The 15,816-nt window shown below is 37.9% G+C and overlaps 1 protein-coding gene across 3 annotated transcripts; it reads left to right on the forward strand.

Moving 5' to 3' along the window:
* Window positions 1-399: 399 nt before the first annotated feature.
* lpin1 (lipin 1) lies at window positions 400-15,693 on the forward strand. 3 transcript variants are annotated; one of them, XM_024295670.2, is made up of 25 exons: window positions 401-922; window positions 2,981-3,181; window positions 3,439-3,534; window positions 5,696-5,786; window positions 5,869-6,067; window positions 6,893-6,958; window positions 7,056-7,148; window positions 7,265-7,373; window positions 7,515-7,692; window positions 8,204-8,356; window positions 8,463-8,556; window positions 8,783-8,979; window positions 9,220-9,313; window positions 10,292-10,361; window positions 11,157-11,243; window positions 11,604-11,696; window positions 11,788-11,849; window positions 11,930-12,068; window positions 12,817-12,965; window positions 13,150-13,236; window positions 13,569-13,721; window positions 13,826-13,940; window positions 14,069-14,172; window positions 14,261-14,418; window positions 14,502-15,693. In XM_024295670.2, the coding sequence occupies exons 2-25, from the start codon at window positions 2,990-2,992 to the stop codon at window positions 14,510-14,512; spliced, it is 2,790 nt and encodes a 929-aa protein (XP_024151438.1). In that variant the 5' UTR covers window positions 401-922; window positions 2,981-2,989; the 3' UTR covers window positions 14,513-15,693. The 3 variants fall into 3 exon arrangements, with proteins under 3 accessions (XP_024151439.1, XP_024151438.1, XP_024151440.1); XM_024295671.2 differs by having other exon boundaries at window positions 400-922; window positions 7,268-7,373; window positions 14,261-15,693; XM_024295672.2 differs by lacking the exon at window positions 11,157-11,243 and having other exon boundaries at window positions 405-922; window positions 14,261-15,693.
* The last annotated feature ends 123 nt before the right edge of the window (window positions 15,694-15,816 follow it).

Consider the following 15,816-nt stretch of genomic DNA (forward strand, 5'->3'; position numbering starts at 1 on the left):
GACTCCTCCGGTTCGTCACAAAAACCCTGTCAACTCAAAACGCTCGTATGAAACTTTTGAAGGTGCTATAGGAATTTCCCAGGAGGGGGGCGGAGATGCCGACGGGGAATGAGGGGTTCTCCACATGTGTCATTTTTTCGCGGATATCTCCGGTCCCTCACCCCTGTGAATGAGGAGGGATTACGGTAATGAAAACAAAACAGTTTGTATATTTGATTCTTTCATTTTTGACGACCTTCCACACTGATGTTCTCATTTACAACACTTGTAATATCTTCTGCCCCCTTCGGCCCCCATATCAAATGTTCTAGCTCCGCCCCTGCTGCAGCATAAAGCAAAAATGTGTGCATTGTCAAGAATTAGATTGGGGTTTTAGAAAAAAAGAAGTCATTGGAATGAATTAAAGAAATGTAATTTCTTTCTTTTTTTGACAAATAAAATACAGCCTTTTAGTATTTTTTAAGGCCTAAAACCAGCATGTTAATGTTTTTCTAATTTAATAAATGGTTTATAATAACTGTTATTTTCGTTAGGCAAAACGTGAAGTCAGATCCCAGTGTCTGCTGCCTGGTATTTGGAACATGCATGAACAGGGACCAGTTATGGTGAAATCCTGCAGATTTTGTGGGGATATCTCAGAGAAAAAAAAAAACAACAAATGACGTCACCCTGGAGTAAGCCAATCACAGCCTCCCTGCGCGGCGCGGCGTGACAGAGGGAGGAATATTTCAGCTGCCGTTGGAGGCGCAGCTTGCAGATCAAATGTCTGAATGATGCGGGATATTAAAGGTTAGGGTTTTTTTTTTTTTGTTCGTGGGGGGAGCGCGCGCGCATCAGTAGTACGGTCGGAGGACCGGGAGACTGAAAAGAAGAAGTGAATGGCGGACGGATCCCGGAGCGGAGAGAGACGTCAGTAAACAGTGTAAGCAAAGGCCGTGCGCGCGCGCCGTGTAAATAAGTGACTAATATCGTGTTTATTGGAGGATGTGTGTTCTGGTGCAGAGCTGCTGATGTGCCGTTGTGCCCGTGGGTTGCAGAGCCTCACCCTGCGTGCAGATGTTTACAAATCGCTGCTCGTGTTCCTGCAACGTGAGCGTGAAAGCATCAACAGTGATGCCACTAAAGTGCAAAGATCCTATAAATATATATGCTGTTATGTCAGAGCAAGTGTCTTTAAAATGTGTTGAATTAAAATATTCATTGTGCTGACTGCAGCTCCAGCCACTTTAACCAGAATAAACAGGATTTATTTGGATAATCCATAATTTAATTATCCTTAATCCTGCAGATTCTCTGACTGTGGCTGGTGGTCTGCAAATGGTCTAAATGCCATTTGGTGAAACTTGAAGATCTGCCCCTCATAACAGTGCTGTTTGTGTTTACTTCATTCTTTTGTGTCAATGAAGGACACTCACTGACCCAATGAGATGTCTCCTGATGGGGTTATTACATAATGGTAAAAGCCCAGTGATTGTTGGCTGTTAAACAGAGATGTCCTGGAAGAGTGAGCCAGGATGCCACTGAGATTGGGCTTTTTTCTGTCTCTATGGGAGCCTTCCTGACATGAATACTGATTTTTTTTCTGCACTAAAACTACATTTTTTTAAAATTTCCTTTTAACTGTTTGTTGAAATTTTAACAAAATTGTGCAGAAATAAAAGTAATTAACCTCCTTATCAGCCAAATCTTTACTTTGTGTGCCTAAAAACATTTTTCGCTCATTTAAATTATGTCATACAACTTTGTGTTGCCACATGACACCACATTTTTGAACACACAGTAAATGTTAACATCCACATATCAAACAAATAGGAAATTTTCACTCTTTCCATTGAAAAATTTCCATTGGTGAGCAGGAAAAATCTTGCGAAAAATTTGATTTAAAATGAATCTTTCAGGGACTGACCAATAAGAGTAAAGGTGGGATTTCCATTTACGAAATGCATTGTATTTGTTGAATTTGGTTCCCCTTAAGTGGCAAAAAAGTCACTTTATCTCATCCTTCTGCAAACGTCTGCGTAGCTGCTTGTTTGTGAATGAATGGCGTGTTTGCACGTGGGGAATGTTGACGGTGAAATCAGTGCAAAGGTTTGCACATGAGTACACACTGCACATTGTATCTATCGGAACAAAACAAGTCAGGGTGGAGGAAGTGAGAGTGAGTAGAAGGGTCGTGTAATTATGCAATCAGTCAAACTGCCATCCCCCCCGCCCTCCCAATAGTTATTGAGCAAGAGAAACATGCTTTACAAAAGTATGTGCACGCTTGGGAAAGAGACTTTTTTTGTTTTAAGGTGTTTACCACTTCCAAGTATTTAAAAAAACTACTTTTTTTACTATTTTTTTTTAATATAAATGAGAATCAACAATAAAACTGTAATCCATATCAGTACTGCAGTTACATTTCTCTTCTCTTGATGCTTAGATTTGGCATTCTGTTAACAATTATACACCATTATAGGGCAGAAAAATCTTCCAACTCTAAGAGTTGTATCTGGATTTCCACAATGAAAACCAGGATTATGTTTCCGTTTTACTATTGTTTTTAAACAAGACAAGAAAAACCAGAAAAAACGTTGAAAGAAGAAAATGTTTTTTTTTCCCAACAGCATCAGTCACACCCACAAACAAACCTAAAATGCTGAGCATCCACTCTTTAGGAGTAAATCCTTCGTGGACGCAGCAACATGTCTATGTGACTAAACGGGAGCGTCCAGCATTGACTTATGACTTTATTTTTGAGGGTGTGACCTTTCAGGCAAACCTTACTTAACTAGTCATGAAGGGAACTAATTCTGCATGTGCATCCACTCTTTAGGAGTAAATCCTTCGTGGATGCAGCAACATGTCTATGTGACTAAATGGGGGTGTCCAGCCTTGACTTATGACTTTACTTTTGAAGGTGTGACCTTTGAGGCAAACCTTACTTAACTGGTCATGAAGAGAACTAATTCTGCATGTGTTTTTGCCTCGTCACCAGTTACAGACCATGAACTATGTGGGACAGCTGGCGGGCCAGGTGTTCGTCCAGGTAAAGGAGCTGTACAGAGGACTCAACCCTGCAACTCTGTCTGGATGCATCGACGTCATAGTGGTCCGACAGCCCGATGGCACCCTGCAGTGCTCCCCGTTCCATGTCCGCTTTGGAAAAATGGGTGTGCTGCGATCACGCGAAAAAGTGGTGAGATCGATTGGCTCTTTCTCTGCATCGATTCAAATGTCATTCTTTTTTAAACTAAACTATACGTTCATTTTTTCTGTCACAAAGACTAAAATTTGTAGTCAGTTTTGCATTTGGAATCAATGACAGAGGTTCAGCTAGTATGAAACTTTTTGTGTCTAATGACCGTCTTTGACATTCATTTTACACAACAGCATATTCAGAAAAGGCATGTGAGGTTACAAATCTGTTAAAAGGCTTGTTCTGTTGTACTACAGGTGGACATAGAGATCAATGGGGAGCCTGTGAGTTTGCACATGAAGTTGGGGGAGAATGGAGAGGCCTTCTTCGTCAAGGAGACGGAGAACAAGCTGGTGAGCGACAGTGACTGATCTAACGCACACATGTAAAACAGATCATGCAGATGTTATACAGCCTCAAGATACAGCTGCAGAAAGCTTGCTGTCAGGCAGGGATGTTGTTTTTTTTTTTTCTCCTGGGACGTCCCACTAGTTTTACAACTTTGATCAATGTATAACTACACCTGGTTGTTATTGTAATAATCCTCCGTAAATTGTTGGGTTTTTTCCTGTTTGGGCAAGCCCAAATGAGACAGAAACGAGCGTCATCTTCTTTGTAGTTAGCAATTAGATTAGACGATTACTCTCTTTTTTGTGCTGTATTTTTAACTTAGCATTAGATGATGTTCAGTGGAAAAAGTTTCTGTCCTCTTGTCGTGTCAGCATGTCTAGTTTGTTGGAGATAAAACTTGCAACAGAACACACACTGTCAGCTTAATTCTCAATCGGACAATGTTGGCAAATATTCAGTTCCTGTCACAGCCATGTTGATCCAGAATGTCCTTCCTCTGACGTTGTTTTTTTCATCCTCATTTATCTGGATTTCCACTAAAGCCGTTGGTGAATTCTTTGTAATCGTCTCATATGACAACAACAGGAAATTAACTTAAAAATGAAAACAAATTGGAAAGATTTAGTATAGTTTTCTAGATTCTAGAAATATGTTGGAGGTGGGTACATATTAAGATGGGATCAGACGTGGGAAACTAGTGACCACAAAGAAAAAGAATCTGTTCGTGTGTGTGGTTAGCGAAGATCAGCAGCTGCTGTGTTGGCTGGATTTGTTCCATGTTGAAGAGTTCAGAGGAAAAAGTCCTAATCACAGAAGATTTCCACTAATTCCAAATCTGTCAGATAACATTGGTGCAATTCTGCCTTCCTTACTGCCTGCTGTTTGTCAGCCTGCCAGCGTATAGTTTTATCAGTGGCTTTGGAGAAGCACGTCTCCTGAACACAAACCTGCCTCCACAAAGTGGAAAACCCCCAGGCATCTATTTATAGCCCTGCTCCCTTCAGCCTCTCTGTCTTAAGCTTTTAGGGGTCGCTTAGAATTGCGCACAACCAAAATTGGAGGTCAACAAAAATGGTTCATAAAATTTCCTTTAACAAAATCAGTTTTTATTCTGGTTGTGATTCTAAAATTTACCTCAACTTAGACCCAAAATGTAGCAGCTTTAAGTTTTTGTTCACAATCTGTCACTTGTTCAAATCAAAAGTACCAGTTAAAGTTAATCTTCTTACCACAGTAATTTTAGGTTCCTAAACTTCATCAAATAAATGGCAGGAAGCCCAACCCACCATGCTGCTCTTACCCAACAGTGTTTGTCTCTGCTCCTCAGGATGTAAATTACCTGTGAATCTGTTGGGGCTTGTTCATTTGGTCCTATTCTAGAACTTGCATGTGAATCATATGTTTTCCATTTTCAGGTTGCAGCAGATATCTGTGCATACCTGAGGTCTAAGTCCAATAACCCTATTGATAAAGTCTCATAGATAAAAACCATGTGAATACAGGTGTAATTGTCCTAAATGTTTGCTTTTTTTGAGTCCTTGCAATTAGTCTCAATGAAGTTCCCAGTTTGCTGTGACCTAAATGTCCTTACTTTTTTGAAAGATTAAATGTTTTCTGGCATTTCTCAGTGAATTGGACTGTGGTATGCTTGTCATTTTTTTTTCACAAATTTTATGGTAAAAAACTGGCAGCTGGAGTTGACATAATTTCACCATTAAAAAATAAGAAAGAAAGAAAGAAGGAGTAATTAAAAAATAATAATAATAATAAAAAAACAAGATAAATAAAATTATTATTATTATTTTTTTATATATATATCCCCAATAACAGGGGTAAATCGAGACAAATTATTATTTAAATTCTGCTTCGATTCACTGGAAGCTCATAACTTTTCGCCCTCTAAAGTTTGACCAAGACACATGTGCATGTCCCCGCTGGGAAATTAAACCATCTGCTGCTGCTCGGCTGTTGGATGATTGCAATTTATCTGTAGATTTCTACAACAGGAACTCACGTGGATGTTTCTTTTCTCGTAAAAAATTCAATCTTGAAGGAGAAAATTATAACATTACTACAGAGAAATAAAAAGCTGTTGTAGATTCATTTTGATTAACAGATCAAAAAGACAACTTAAATCATGTAATCATGTCTCCCTGGCCACAGGAAGTGGTCCCATCCTATCTTGCAACATCCCCCATCTTGTCAGCAGGGGAGGATTTAATGGAGAAGGAGCTGCGAAGCTCCCATCACTCTGGTAAGATCAGCTGAGAGAAGACAATGCTGGAAATTGCGTTTTTGGGACAATATTGATGATGGCTTTTCTGTGTTTTCTGCAGACAACTCACATCCTGTTCAAAGCCTGGGAGCACAATATGGTGATGGAGGCACAGCAAAGAAAAGGAGAAAAAGGAGAAGAAAGGCAAGGCCAGAAGGAGCGAGCAGAAGAGAGGAGAGTGGTGATGACTTCTCAGAGGACGAGGACATGTTCACTATTGATCTGAGCTCTGATGAGGAGAAGGAGGGAGACAACTGCAGGTGTGCTTGTGTGCAACAATAGTGCTACTGTAAAGTCAGTGTATTAGAGCGGAGTATTTTTTTAACTATTTTTGTGTGCTTCTGATCATATTTGATGTTAAAAGGAGGGATTTTATTGTCTGGAAATTTTTTTTTTTTTTTTTTTTTTAAACAGTAAATACAAATTATTTCTACCTATTGTGGCTCCGATTTAACCATTTAGTGCAGAAACAAAACACCAAAGCTTCAAACAGGCAGCCTAACTTCACAAATATGACATAAAAACTATGAGTCCAGCTGCTGCTGCATCAAGCTGCTCATTTTAAGACTTGATTTTTCAGCCACGTTTGGTTAAATATTTGTTTTTTTTCCTTATGTATTTATTGCAAGTTTTACTTAAGAAATTTTAATGTACCAAATGACAAACCTTAAAACCATTTAGGACATGGGTGTGTAAGACTGCATGTGCAAGCATGTTACAGTTTGCGAATAAAACTGTTTGAAAAGCATCTGAGCTGCTGGATCCGCTCCAGTGGTTTGTTCTTTTCCCACACAGCTCTCCTTGAAATAATAGTTGGGGAAGGCCTTCATTCTGCAAAAGTTCAGCCTTTTTTATAGCAAGCTTCCCACGTGCTGGACTGGGAAAATTCTTCAAATGCCATAAACATAGAAATGTCAGATGCCTAACATGAAGACTAATTTTCAGCAGGGGTATTTTTAAAGGGTTTTAAATCCTCTTTATTTATTTTTTAGAGGATTTAAAAAAACAGCAAGTTGACTTAATGGTGCTCAGTTAAAATGTGATAGTTGCTGTAAACTCCTGCATCTGTGTGTCTTTGTATTCAGATCCAGTGATCAAAGCCCATCAGCCCACGCCAACACACACCCAATCAGCTGGACTCTTTCACAAAGGTTTTTGATCACTGCTTATATTTTTCAAATATCTTCATAAATGTGACATCAGTTATTACTCTTTTCCAATTTCCCTTTTCTTCTTCTCTGTCCTCAGTAATGTGGCTAAAGAGACTCTGTCCATCCCTGCACCGTGCGGTCTATCCATCTCTTGTCCTCAGATGACCTCTGAGTTTTTGTCTCTTGCTGGGTATCGACTTCATCTCCATCTTTCATGAATAAAAGATAGTCAAAATGCACTTCAAAAGGGGAAAAACAATAAATGTGCATGGTGAACAGAGTAAAAACTGCTCTGTTCCTCCGCAGCAGTCCGGATGAGTCGCCATCATTAACCCCGAAGAGTGATTCAGAACTGACCAATCAGGCCAACCCTGAGATGCAGTGGGCGTGGGGGGAGCTGCCCCAGGCCGCCCAGGTACACAAACATGTTAAATGACAAACTATGGAGAAAAGTTGGACAACTTTATGATCAGATCCATAATAAGTATAAAACACTTCTCACCTAATTACATCAATATAATTCATAAACATTCTGTAAATCCTTTTGTTTTCACAGCCACCCTTCCTCACATCCCACCAGAAGCAGGATTCTTCAGTAGCAGTCTCCATCCCAGTTACTGCCAGCACTCACTTCAGAGCCATCAGTGAAACAGGGCCCGTCTCCATCCCTTCCTTCTCTTTTCACCCTGAGGAGGCCATCTCCCTCGAAAAGGACAAAGACAAAGAGAACGGAGGTAAAGCGATGTGAGAGGGGAGTGGGGTACATCTGGAGCAGAGTGTGGTGATTATGTAGTTCATGTCCGCTGTGGACTGATATGACAATGGTGTGAAGTCAAGTGTGTTGAGGCTAAGACAAAAATATCAAAATGGTTGTGCTTTCACTCTGATCAAAGTGCTTTTTGAATCCAGAGCTTCTCCTGCTGCATGATTTTAGCAGCACCAAATCTCTAATAGATTAAAAATAATAAATCATTTAAATGTGGCAGACTAAGACACAGCAGGTGCAACTCACATGTTGTCAACAACTAAATTCCATTTCACACTTGAGTTTGAAACTTTACTGACCTCTAGTGGTTGTACTGAGAACTACTATTTGACCCATGTTTGACATTTTGCAGCTTTAGTTTTATGAGGGTTTAAAGAAGTTTAATTCCGAGTTAGTTTGAATATTAATTACACAAAAATATATCAGTGAATAGTTATGGCCACGAGTTTGTTTTGACCTCTGCTTTTTTTTTAATACAGATGGAGAGATTGAAACTATCGGGCCATCATACACAGAGATAGATGGTTTCACAGTTTGTTCAGCATCTGCAAAGATTCTCCCTGATCATCTCGACCGAGGCAGTAACAGAGGAAGTCCAATCATTAGGACTGATTCACCATCCAGGAAGAAAGGTGTGGTGTTTTTAGCGAGCAATCAGATCATTTTTTTTAACCGTCTTTATCCATGATAGATCTTTTTTTGCCTGCTGCTGAAGAGGTATGGTATTGTTTGTTGTAGAAAAGAGAAGCCAGCATCTTGGTGCAGATGGGATTTATCTGGATGACATTGCAGAGCTGGAGCCTGAGGTTGCTGCTTTATATTTCCCTAAAAGGTACAAATGCATATTTTAACAGTTTGAACATGCACAGCTTTGGTAAACACATTATAGCACCGTCTAGTGGTCACAGTTGTGAACTTGATGATAAATATGCATTCAACTTTGTGTCATGTTTTGCATAGCAACATATATTAGTTTTTTAAGCACTGAAATCCCCTAAGTTAAGCAAAATAACAATTTAGAACAGGTTTTAAATCACCTTTTGTGTTTTCCTCTTCAGTGATGGAGGCAGCAGCTCCATGAAAGGGGAGTCTGAGTTGATGATGATGGATGTGAGGAGCGCCAACCAGTCTCCACAGTCAGTGAGCAGCGGGATTGACAGCGGGATTGACAGCTTGCTGGATCAAATTAGCGACCTGCCCCATGTCGCAATTTCATTATGTGGAGGACTTACTGATAACAGGGAGATAACCAGAGGTAAAAACAGAATTTGTCCAAAGACAGAAGCTTTTGTAGATGCTTTAGTTTTTTTGTCATTTGCATCAATTCCTTTTTGTTACATTTTTAAATCTAACTGTCAAAATTAAATTAAGGAAACTATTGAAGGTAGAAATGTAGAGCATTTTATTAATTTTTTCAGTTAGTTGAGTGTAAAATCTAAATCTCTATATTTTTCTTGATTTGTTCATGTTTTGTGTGCGTCTTTCTATGTTACAGAGCAATTCCTGGAGAGAACAATTTCTTACCAGCAATTTTCAGAAAATCCTGCCATCATTGATGATCCAAACTTGGTGGTCAAGATAGGAAACAAGTGAGTAACACTTTGCCAAAATGTGCCACAGCTAATCAGACATGTACTGACTGAAACGCTAAAAGACATGGGATTTAGAAGTATTAAAGAAAGATTTAAACATTTACCTTTACACATGTTAATATACAAGCAAATTGAAAGTCTACAAAACATTTTTACTGTCATGAAAGTTTTTTACATTTGAGTCTTTATTTAAAAACATTTATAAAATGTATCAACCTCACCTTTGCAATCCTATGGCATTTTAATTAGTTTGCTTGCATTAAGCAATTAAACTACAGTTTGCTTTAGTTATTGTTTGTTTAGCTGTTCTGAAAATAAAATTAAAATATTTTTATTTTTAGCTTGTGCAAAGCTAAATGAATTTAAATATTACTTAAAATATTCAAATTCAAAATTGGTTAGTCAACATAATGATGTATTTTTGCAATAAAAAAACTAAGATAATACTTATTATATTTTAAGATTAATTTAAGGATTTCCAGTGTTATCTAGCTAATTCTGCACTTACTGTATGTAATTTTGCTGATTTTAACGTTGAGCTGTTTGGTTAGGCACATTTTGGCTTTTCTTGGGTTTTTTAGGCTAATTTGGTCTTTTGGTCCTTCCTTCCTGTTGACTACAAGCTAGCTTTTTTATCTAATTTTGCTCATATTAAGCTAGCTCATTATAGTAAATTTCACATTGTCATTGATTTTTAAGACAACTTTAACATTTAGACTTAACTCTCATGTTAAAATACTGTGTTTGGCCAATTTTGCAGATGTTAACATTATACTAGCTGTTGAAGCTAAATGTAGCATTTGTAATTTGACTTTTAGTTGATTATCAGTATCTAAACTGTTTAAGCAAATACAGTTAAACATATCCAGAGGGAATGCAGGTCATCTAGTCTGATATCTAGAGTCAAATCTGTGATTTGTCATTCATAGATACGTTTTTTGAGTTGTCAAAACATTTTTTTCTTTTGTATTGTAGATACTACAACTGGAGCACAGCTGCTCCTGTCATGCTGGCCATGCAGGTCTACAAGAAGCCGCTGCCACAGGTAAGAACTCCATGGAGCTACATCAGGAAAACATCTGACATATTTGATGGGGATACAACATGTTACATTTCTTTAATTATTTGATGTGATTTTTATAGGGCTGTGTGATTAACTCTTCAATAAAGCATGTTTAGAAACGGATTTAAAACTTCGTATGTATAATCTATGCTCTGGAAGAAACAAATTAATAAAGTAATCTGTAATTAAAAAAAAGAGAAATATTTGACCAAAAGCAGAAATTACTCAGGAAATCTAAGCATTCAATGAGCATTTTCAAACTTACAGGAAAAGTCTTAACCAGGTTCATGTTTGAGCCTCAGTGAAAACCAGTTTGAAGTTTTGTTTTGTCTGGATTCAATGCCTGCAGCTGCTGTGTTCTACATTCTAATCACTGCTTTTTTTCTATGTATTGAAAGGGCTAATGCGTAAAACGGGCTGGAGAGCATATAGTTTAATGAGCTAATTAACCGTGTCAGTGTGTTTTATAATCCCATGGTAGTGATTGACATATTGGACCTTTTTCAACCCTGTGTCTGTTTTTTATTCCTCCTGTGCCTCCCAGCATTTTGCAAAGAATGCCCCTGAACCTGATGTTTCACTACTGTTTTCTCACATCCTAAATAGTTCAACTGAAAGCTTGCAGCAGTAGATGTTGGTAGTGTATAGGCAAATGTTTAAATTAATTGTTCTGTCCTAACACTTGAATAATGTCATTTTTTATCCCTTTCTTTACCTCCTTTTTCATTTACACTTGTTATTTTGATCATCGTCCTCTTTACATTTTTGTTCACCTAGTGTTGGTGTTTGAGTTATGTCTTTTCTGCTTTTGGCTTCTTCTCGTTCTGCTTCCCAGGCCTGTTTGGCTACAGCTCCTCTCCACCTGTATGAGGGCTTTTTGCTTTGCTTGAGTGTTGTTCAGAGCATGTCTTCTCCTGTCTAGTTGGTTCTTCATACTCTCTGTTGTCCTGTTTTCCAGCTTCTCTTTTTGCTAGTCTTCTAGAGAATGCTTTCCCCACTCGTCCTTTCATGTTGTCGTACTTATCCAGCTCATGAGCTTGCCCCCTTACCCTACTCCTCTGTGTTTCCATCTTCTTTAAGTTTGATAGACTATTTGGGAAACAGTGAAATGTGATGTTTCGTTATTTCGTTTTCTTGGTTGCTGGTCTTTGTTCTGTGCGTGTTTGCCAGTTTTGAGTCACATTTCCAGTCAGTTTTGAGTTGTCTGCACATCGCTGTCCTCAGGAGTCTGTGGAGAACATCATGAAGGAGAAGATGCCAAAGAAGGGTGGACGCTGGTGGTTCTCGTGGAGAAGCAGGAACACTGACTCTAAATCGGTCAGAGAAAATGCTGTCAGGCCTAACCATCCTTTTGCTTTCACTGCTGGATTTGGTGAACTGAACCAGCTGGGATCTCTGTGCTTTGTAGGAAACAGTGACGGAAGCAGGAGACAGAGACGACAACTCATTAACTATGGCCTCAGCAAACAGGTGCCTTTACATGTAGTTTTTCTTCCTTCAACTATTTTTTTTCCTTTCTTGTACCAAACTGGATTCCTTTGATTTCACAGCTTCAAGGACGAGTCTTCGTCAAGTGATGAGGACCACAGGATCTCCTCTCAGGTGTCTGGATCTTGTCAACCAGAGACCCTTCTGAGTTCAGGCGCCGTCTGCTATAAGAAGACCCTCAGGCTCACTTCAGACCAACTGGTACAGTTTCTGTTCCTTCAGTTATGAAATATCAACACCCAAATTAATCATTTTCAGTAATTGTATTGTGTGCAAGCTTAAATGTCCACAAGTTTGAACACAGTAAAAATGATAGTAACCTACTGACCAGCATTTGAGTGCAGTTTATTCTGGAATAAACATTTCAGTGGACCTGCAATAGTTTTATGTTTTTATTATTCACTACATTTTTCGGAACTGTTGAAAAATTGTAGCCTCTGATAATTCTCCTAAAGTTAAAAGTTACATTAAACTAAAACTTTAAGATTAAGAGGACAAGATGCACATTTTTGTTAAAGATTCACATTTTTTTAATGTCTTTCAAGTTGTTTTAAAATTTGCTGTTGCTAGGATAAAACGACCCCCTTTAATATATATATTTTACAGAAGTTGTGTCTCTAAAGGTAAAGTTTGACAGATTTATAGACAGACAAACAACTGCAATGATAATAAACATGGTTACTCGTTAATTGCTAATAAACCGCCTATCATCTCCAGTAATAAATGAACATTTGAGTTTGGAAATTAGCCTTTTATCCCTTAAGATTTGTAGTTTAATTGTAAAAAGGGTCACAATAAATATGTTTTTTGGGAGTCAAATTACAGGAAATTTAGCTTACTATTAAAACAAATAACACGATTTAATGTTTACATTCTAATGTGAACAATTGAATCCCATTTAATTTATGTCACAATATTCTTACTGTGTTGTTCATACCTGTGTGTGCAGGCAAGCCTGCAGCTAAAGGAAGGTCCCAATGAGGTAGTGTTCAGTGTGACCACCCAGTATCAAGGCACCTGTCGATGTCACGGCACGATCTATCTGTGGAGCTGGAATGACAAAATAGTCATTTCTGATATTGATGGAACCATCACCAGGTAACTTACAGCAAGATCTATCCATCACTTGAAGTTTACAACCACTAGATGGCAGTCACTCTATAGAAATGCTTGTAGATTTCTCCTGGGAACATCTGCTAAAAACTATGCATGGATGTGTAATTAGCGCTCAGTGACCTCTTCATTAACTAAAGATTTTTGCTTCTCCCTCGTCACGTTTCAGGTCTGACACTCTGGGTCACATCCTCCCCACACTGGGGAAAGATTGGACGCACCAGGGTATTGCGCGACTCTACCACAGAGTCAGCTTGTGAGTTCTATTCTGGATTAATTTATATGGTTTTCTTCTTTGTTTTAAATTCACAAAACAACTTGCAAAATGTCAAATTTGAAGAATTTTATTTTGACAGAAAAATGTAACTAAATTAATATCTTTGCTACCAGATGGACATTTTGGTGCTGAAAAATATGTTTTTAAAAAATGTCAACACAGCATCAAAAATGTGTTTTAAATCTTTTAGTAGTTTCCATTCTAAAAATAAATTTGTCATTTTTTTTATTTATTTAGTTCTAGTGTAAGTTTAATGTATTCTAGCATTCTGAATAACATTGATTATAAAAAATCTCTTAATTCATTCATAGGAATGGATATAAATTCATGTATTGCTCAGCAAGGGCTATCGGCATGGCAGACATGACCCGAGGTTACCTGCACTGGGTCAACGAGAGAGGAACCATGCTGCCTATGGGCCCGGTGCTGCTCAGCCCCAGCAGTCTGTTCTCTGCCTTCCACAGGTTGATATGTTTGAATGTTTTACACCAGAATAACTAAACATCTTAATATTTCTTATAGAATATGAAAAGTAAATTGATATATTATTTTTTTGTATGCTGCACAGGGAAGTGATTGAGAAGAAACCAGAGAAATTTAAGATAGAGTGTCTCACAGACATCAAGCACCTTTTCTACCCAAACAGTGAACCTTTCTATGCGGCCTTTGGGAACAGAGCTACGGTGAGGCTGCTAAACACACTCAGTGTGGCTTACTTCACTGAGAAACAACCCTCATTTTGACAGAATCTTTGTCTTCTTTTTAGTATAATATATATATATATGTTCTTATTTATTGTGTGTCATTTCAGGATGTTTATTCCTACAAAGAGGTAGGCGTTCCTCTCAACAGAATTTTCACTGTCAATCCAAAGGGGGAGCTGGTTCAGGAGCACGCCAAAACAAATGTCTCCTCGTAAGCAAAACTCTTTGCGTCTGCCTCAAAACAGATTGATTTTAATCTTTGCACACTGAAAGCTTAAATCCTTCTGTGCTTCTCTTAGCTTTGTGCGCCTGTGTGACATGGTTGACCACGTCTTCCCAGTCCTGGACGCAGATGGGGAGGCCAACTTTCCTCACCCTGATACTTTGGATGACTGTAATGCCTGGAACAAAGAACTGTGTGACACCACCAGTCAGGAAAAAGAAGAAGACCTGCAGGGTACAAGCTGAGGAAATGGCATCAATGCATGGAGACCGGTACAGGTTGACCATTTCACAGGAGACATTTTTCTCTTTAAACAGTTTTACAATGAAGCTCAAGAGAAACTACAACAACAAAGATGGAAACAACCAGCAATCATTTTCTTTCCATGGACAGTGAAAGTTGCTCCCAAGCTCAAAGAAAACAGGTTTTTAAACTTTGACTACTGATTTCAAGCAAATAAAAGTATTTCATTAATATGACACTAACATATCACAACAATGACCCTCAATAGTTTGAATTCAGGAAAAGAGAGGCTAGAAGATAAATGATAACAAACATAACTTGTGTTGTTAATCTAAAGTATAGCTTTTGTTAAAAAATAGTTGAAGTTCTACATATGTAAAAGATTTTCAAAGGACTGCCTTTTAAGCACACACTCAGAAAAAAAAGATATTGCACTGCATATGGTATTATTAATTTACTTTATAAGTAATTATTGCAACAAATCATTTTACTTTCCACAATACTACACCTACACAGGAAGAAAGTAATACTTCATGCATCTTAAATAACTTATTTATAAAGTATTTTTCTATAAAATAGTATATAATTTGTACATATAACATGAAAAGTTTTCACTGTACAGCATATAGAGTCGGTTTAAGTTTTGCCTGGTTAAGGTATTTAGAATGTAGACTAAGAACCACCAAAACTATTCAATAGATGAGAATTTAAAGTGCAGATAATGTCATCTAGAATCTTCTGTGGCCAACTCTTTTTCAGGTTCATTTCATATGTGTGGTCTTTTGACCGTTCTACTGTGAAACATGTGGTCATGGCACATTTTTCAGTTACTATGTTGAAAGCAGGACAATGCAAACATAAACAGTCTGTTTTTTAAAGATGCAACTAAAGGGACTTGTAATATGTGAGAATGTTATTTATAATACTCGTTGTTCTAACAACTAATGCTCATCAATGCAATTTTTTTCATGGACTTATGAATGACTAAGATCTTATATTTTTTATGTTTAAAGTGTTGATATTTCACAGATTTGTAAAATCTTTTGTACTTATGTGTGTGCCGTTCTAATCTGCCCTCAAGATGCCAGGAGAACTTTTCATTAGAAGCATCTATAGGGTGTTTAATGTGCATATTTCTTTGAACTTTAGGTTTTTAACCACTGGTCCACAAAAAAGCTACTAAGATGTATTTAAGTGAGATGGAAGACGGTCTGTAAGATTTTTAAATAAAGTGTAACTATTGTAAATAAACCCAAAACAAGTGGACATTTTTTTGACTGGTGCTAATTCAAGTGCATGTGCAGCCAACTGAAGTGTGACATTTTGCAAGTGAACTGCATAGTTAGTTATTAAATACATTTAAATGTAAGATTGACTGCTGTATGCCCG

The sequence above is a fragment of the Oryzias melastigma genome, linkage group LG3 (genome assembly GCF_002922805.2).
Source record: "Oryzias melastigma strain HK-1 linkage group LG3, ASM292280v2, whole genome shotgun sequence".
NCBI classification, from domain to species: Eukaryota; Metazoa; Chordata; class Actinopteri; order Beloniformes; family Adrianichthyidae; genus Oryzias; species Oryzias melastigma.

Coding starts and splice junctions, on each gene's coding strand:
- lpin1 (XM_024295670.2), top strand. CDS start 2,990: ATGAACTATGTGGGACAGCTGGCGGGCCAGGTGTTCGTCCAGGTAAAG. Junction 7,149..7,264: donor GAGTTTTTGTCTCTTGCTGG/GTATCGACTTCA, acceptor GTTCCTCCGCAG/CAGTCCGGATGAGTCGCCAT. Junction 7,693..8,203: donor CAAAGACAAAGAGAACGGAG/GTAAAGCGATGT, acceptor TTTTTAATACAG/ATGGAGAGATTGAAACTATC.